This window comes from Onychomys torridus, chromosome 1 (assembly GCF_903995425.1).
Source record: "Onychomys torridus chromosome 1, mOncTor1.1, whole genome shotgun sequence".
Classification (NCBI taxonomy): Eukaryota; Metazoa; Chordata; class Mammalia; order Rodentia; family Cricetidae; genus Onychomys; species Onychomys torridus.
Window position 1 is genome coordinate 12660765 of NC_050443.1, and position 6244 is coordinate 12667008.

Sequence of the window (6244 nt, forward strand, 5' to 3'; positions counted from 1 at the left end):
AGCCTCTATCTTTATAATTTTGCCCTACTTGTGTGTTGTCAATTTGACACAAACTAGGGTGCTGCTCAAATCCTAAATGGTCTTATAATAAAAACCCGGAGCCAGATATTGGGGTAAATGCTGAAAGATCAGAAAGACAAAGGAACAAGCCACAGCCACTTCTCACCTAACAACTCCACGAATCTTCTGATGGAATGCCTCTCTCTGAGTCCTCAGCCCAAAGTACTTTTCAGTTCCTGTCTCCTCACACCTTATATGCCTTTCTCTGCCCAGCCATATCACTTCCTATCTCAACCTTCCTACTGCTGGGATTAATGGTGTATGTGCTTCCCAAATGCTGGTAGCAAAGGCATGCAATCTCAAGTGCTGGGATTAAAGGTGTGTGCCACCACTGCCTGGCTATGTTTCTTTTCAACTGGATTAATTTCATGTAGTCTAGGGTGGCCTTGAACTCACAGAGATCCAGGCAGATCTCTACCTCTGCCTCCAAGTGCTAGGATTAAAGGTGTGTGCCACCACTGCCTGACCTCTATGGCTAACTCTGTGGCTGACTCTGTCCTCTGATCTTCAGGCTGGCTTTATTTCTTAGTTACAAAAATATATCACCACACTAAAGTCATCTGAAAAGCAGGAACCTCAGTTGAGAAAATGCCTCCTTAAGATTGGCCAGTAGGAAAGATGTAGAGTATTTTCTTGATTAATGATTGATGTGGGAGTGCCCAGCTCACTATAGGCAGTGAGACCCCTAGGCAGATAGTCTTAGGATGTATAAGAAAGCAAACTGAGCAAGCAAGGAGGAACAAGTCAGTAAGCAGCCTTCCTCCATGACATCTGCATCAGTTTCTACCTCCAGGTTCCAACCTTGAGTTCCTACCTTGCCTTCCCTCAAGAAGTGGAGTGTGACCTGAGAGTTTTAAGGTGAAATAAACCCTTTCTTTCCAAAGTTGCTTTTAGTTATGGTGTTTTATCACAGCAACAGAAACCCGAAGAAAAATTTTGTAATATAGCTAATTGATTTATTTTTCTGTGAGTGGGTACACATGCCACACACAGGAAATGTGTGAAAGTCAGAGGACACACCTCAGGAGCCAATCGTCTGCTTCTACCTCATGAGTCCCAAGGATGGAACTCAGATTGTCAAGCTTGGCAGCAGGTGCCTTAGCAGCAGGTCCCAGCTAAGCTATCACCAGCCCTTAAGCCTTCATCTTCTGTTGTCATTGAAATATTTTAGGGGTGTGCTTGGTGAAAAGCACCAATAATCACAGCTACCAGGAAGCAGATTCCAATGGATCACTGAAGGCCAGGAGTCAGATGAACACTGAGCTGCATAGCAAGACCTTGTCTCAAACACATGGAGGTGATAGCTACAGAGAACAACACAGGCTTAGATGCAAGGTGTCTGTCCCAGAGGACAAACACCTTTCTCTTAACAGTCAATTGAATTGTGCATTCAACCACATCAACTTAGGGGTCAGGTGGAAATTTTGGTTTACAGTTATCTGCTCCTTGCTCTCACCTAACTTATCAGTATTTTGATGAGGGATGTGAAGGTTGCAGTCCCAATAACCCCATCATGCCTTCCCTTAGATTCAGAAGCCACTTTCTCAGCTAAGGTTTTCAGTAGGCCTGATTTTTTTTTCTTTTATGATTTATTTATTTTTGCTTTGTACATGAGTGCCTGTGGAAGTCAGAAGAGGGCACTGGATGCCCTGAAACTAGAGTTACAGATGATTGCAAGCCACCGTGTAGGTGCTGGGACTCAAATCTGGGTTCTCTCTGCAAGAGCAGCAAGTGCCTTTTAACCACTGGGCCATCTCTCCAGGCTTTAGGATAGATTTTAAGTCTCAGTTCTTTACCCATCCCTCTTTACAATATCCCTCTTTTGGAGTTCCCGAGAGCCCAGCAGTGGAAGGCAGGACAGACAGACAGAGACACAGAGACACAGAGATTGTGCTGATCTAGGTACCCAGGTAGCACAACACTGAAGGATAGGGCACAGAGAGCCTTCCCTTTCCATTATCCGGAAGTTAACCACATGTGTTTGCCTCCAACAGGAATCGCCAGAAGCCACGGGGACCAACGCCAGGCTTCTAGGAGGTGGCTCCGGGAAGGCGGCCAAGAATGTGAATGCAGAGGTCAGTAATTCAGCCTTAACCACAGAGTTGGTGCCATCGTGACCCTAAACCCTCATCTCCCTTGAGCCCCTCTGAGACCAGGACAGATGTTGTCTGAGCTAACCTCAGCATCCCACCAGATGCAGCACTAATGCCTGCTTTCTCCCTGAGTCAGACAGGAGCTAGATGCCTACCCAGATCTTTGTGTACCCCCACCAACACTTTCCCCAAATTCCCTGTACCTTCCTGAAGGGTTTTTACTTTTTCCTGGCTCCCTAAAAGCATCTTAGATCCTGGTTTTAACCTGATGTTCCTTATAGGAAAGACTGAAAGCAGAAGAAATGTCCTCTCTAAACATGTCAGCAAATCCCTACCCACAGAGGTCACACAAAAACAACTTAGAAATCCTGGGGTTCACATAGCTTGAGGTCTCTATTGTTCCCTGTTGGCCCTTTCCCCCAGTCTGTGAGAAAGGGGCACCAGAGTGCTCAGAAGCCCTGCCAAACCCTACTCTCAAACATACCAGTTTCCTTGTCTAAGCAGTAGCCTCTTGTTACAGATTGGTTCCTGAGAACCCCAAAGAGAAAATCCACACCAGTGCTGGAGCCACAAAGGAAGCAGTGTCCCTGTGATCATGTCAAGGGCAGTGAGAAAAAAAACAGTAAGTTCAAGAGGATGGCCTTGCTTAAACCACACTCAGGACTCGCTAAGGATGGAGGCAGGCCGGGAAGGCCGAACAAACACAGACAGCAGCCAGCCCTCTCTATTCAATGCCAACTTGTAGGAAAACAGAAAGAGCAAAAACATCAAGATAGATTTATCCTGAAATGATCAAGTAAAAGGAGACAGGGAGGCTGTGACTTGCCCGTTGATATCTGAAGATGACACAGTGTCAGTGTGGAACAGGATTTGGGCTTTTCCTTCATCTAGCAGTTGGTTGTTTTGTTTGTTTTCATTTTATGTGTGTGGGTGTTTTGCCTGCACGTATTTAAGTGCACTACCTACATGCAGTGCCCTTGAAGGCAGAAAAGGGGATCAGATTTCCGGGACAGGAGTTACAGATGGCTTTGAACCACCATGTGGGTGCTGGGAATCCAACCTTGAGCCTCTAAAGGGGCAACTCATGCTCTTAATCGCTGAGCCATCTCTCCAGCCCCACAGTCTGTTTTAAAATGTTATTGTACAAAAAAGTAAATCAAGGGCCAAAAAGATGGCTCAGAAGGTAAAGGTGCTTACAGCCAAATCTAATGAGCTGAGTTCATTCCCTGGGACCCACAAGACAGAAAGAGAGAACAGACTCCTGCAAGTTGCCCTCAACTTCCAAATGTCTACTATGGCATGAGTGCAACCCTACATATATGCACACCACAGACACACACAAATAAACCATTGTTTTTTAAATTATCATTTTATTTTACAATGTATGCGTGTGTGTGTGTGTGTGTGTGTGTGTGTGTGTGCGCACGTGTGCATCATATGTGTGGAGATCAGAGAAGAAAGTTGTGAGTCAGTTCTCTCTTTCTACCATATCAGTCTCTGGGACTGAACTCAGGTCATAAAGTTTGGCAAATGTCTTACCTGATGAGCCATCTCTTCCACCCTTGTTTGGCTTTTTGATTCTGGTTTGTGCCACATACACCCCCTGCCCTTGGTTTGTTTTTTTGAGACAGGGTTTCTGTATATAGCCCTGGCTGTCCTAGATCTCTCACCTTGTAGACCAGGCTGGCCTTGAACTCACAGAGATCCACCAACCTCTGCCTCCTGAGTGCAGAGATTGAGAGCATGTACCACCACAGCCAGCCGCATCTCATAATTTCAAAAGTTACATAAAAAGTAAACTTTGCACTTTGCAATGCTTTTAAAGGAGCTGGGGAGACAGAGCAATAGTTACAAGCACTCGCTGCTCTTTCAGAGGACCAGAGTAGCCAAGCAGTGGTGGCGCACGCCTTTCATCCCAGCACTCAGGAGGCAGAGACAGGCAGATCTCTGTGAGTTCCAGGACAGCCTGGTCTACAGAGTGAGTTCCCAGACAGCCAAGGCTGTTACACAGAAAGACCCTGTCTCGAAATAAAATCAGACGTCAGTAGTTTGGTTCCCAGCACACTTGTCAGGTGGCTCCCAACCACCTGTAACTCCAGCTCCAGGAGATCTGAAATTCTATTCTAACCCACTCAGGGACACACACACACACACACACACACACACACACACACACACACACACATACACACACACACATAAAAATAAAACAAAGTAGTTGTAAGTTTTTGATGACAGTATTCCCTTTTATTTGCGCTCTAGGACACCAAAAGCACCACAGGAAGCCAAACAAGCCCTCCAGAACCTGCCAACAATTTCTCAAACGATGTCAACTAGCAAGTGTTGCTCTGCCCTTCTAGTTCCGAAACTCTACTCTTTCAAGTGAACACTCTGAGTGAAAAAGAGGTGATCAACCCTCGAGCATGTTCTTGTTCCCCCCACTCCTATCCTCACCAGAAGCACCCCAGTGCTCTCAGAAGGCACTGCCCAGCATATTGGCTACTGTGTTCTCTATTGCCATCTTCTCTCATCACTATTGATTTCAATATGGGATAAATAATTTAAAGTGACAGAGCCTCCCTTCCTCTTTTTATTCAGCTCCCAGGTCCGTTCCCAGAATCTTGATGTTGGTACTTGTATTTCTTGGGTGAAATAAGATTCATGTTCCTATTGTGTGTTTTTTCAAACCAACAGACTACAAACCTGGTCAATTTGATAGGCTTTCTGAAACTGGCCAATCACAATGATGTCAAAAACTTTGACAATGTGTTTGTGCTAAATGCTAACAGCAAAAAGTTCTGCTTTTGTTTAAGCTTTGCTTGTTTGCAGAGGTCATGGAAGACCTATATAAGATTCTCTCTGCTGCAGCTTACATTCTCCTACTCCCAAGGAGGGGACTGCAAGTTAGGCCCAGCCGTGAATAAATTTTACCCTGCAGTATCTCGGTGTTTAGCTCCTGGTGTTTGGCACCAGGACACTTATCTCTTCTGTTTACCCTAAAAGAATCAAGGAAACCTGAGCCTCCTATTGGTCTCACTTGACCATAAGGAAATTAGCAAATAAAATAAATACATACATACATAATGCATATTTATAATGCAAATGTATGATATATGAGTATCAGTTATTTCAATCAAATGGGGTCTGATTTACATTCAATCCACATGTCACCCTTTGCCCTGTTCATTGGAAACCCATCCCAGATTCTACACACACTTTTCCCTCCTTGACCCTCTTTCTCTCTCCATTGCCTAATTCTTTATTCTTTCACTCATTCTAAGGTGCAACATCTGGATGGGGCATAGAAAATAAGCAGAACACTGAATCAGACACTGCCTGATTAAATAATAAAGGTCTACAAGTTCTGATTTCTTAGGATCTAGACAGCCTTCAGTGCTTTTGATTCCTATCGTCGTCATTATCCCCATCATTATTACTGCACTCTGTGTGTTTCTAATGCAATACAAGAGATATAAATGTAGAAACAGAGTTCAAGGCTATAAAGATGGTATGAAGGATCTCAGCTGCAATTCCAGAGGGTTTGAGCCTACAAAAATAGGGTGACAGAGACTTGTTTACTTTTTAGCATAGGTATAAAATGATCAGCGCAATAATCTAAGACAATTCAACTGGCAACTAGTTGTGAGAATTAATGAAGAGGAACTTATAAGTATAAGTATACTTATAAGTATAGAGACTCCTCAAATATTCTTCTGGTATCAGGAGCAGGAAAAATACTGAACTATGATGGTACACACCTTTGCTCATAGAACTTGGGAAATGGAGACAAGAGGATCAAGAGCTTGAGGCCAGCCTGGGCTACATGAGATTCCCATCTCTGGGGGCAGAGAATACTCATCCATCTAGAATCATCCCAGATGAAACAGAAGACTAAGTTGTTTGCCTATGAGACGGGTAATTGGTCATTTTAATTTTTTTTTTTTTTTTAAGCTGAGGATCGAACCCAGGGCCTAGCAAGCGCTCTACCACTGAGCTAAATCCCCAACCCGTAACTGGTCATTTTAACTGAGTGGTGAGTGGGGTGGGGACCTATTTATGACACAAGAGGACAAGCCCCTCCCTTCTTGTTA

The 6244-nt window shown here is 44.3% G+C and overlaps 1 protein-coding gene across 1 annotated transcript; it reads left to right on the forward strand.

Annotated features, from left to right (window-relative positions):
* The first annotated feature begins 2035 nt into the window (after nt 1–2035).
* Nucleotides 2036–4520, forward strand: Cxcl17 (C-X-C motif chemokine ligand 17). Its single transcript, XM_036196939.1, has 3 exons — nt 2036–2135; nt 2674–2775; nt 4416–4520. The coding sequence occupies exons 1-3, from the start codon at nt 2036–2038 to the stop codon at nt 4511–4513; spliced, it is 300 nt and encodes a 99-aa protein (XP_036052832.1). The 3' UTR covers nt 4514–4520.
* Nucleotides 4521–6244: the final 1724 nt, after the last annotated feature.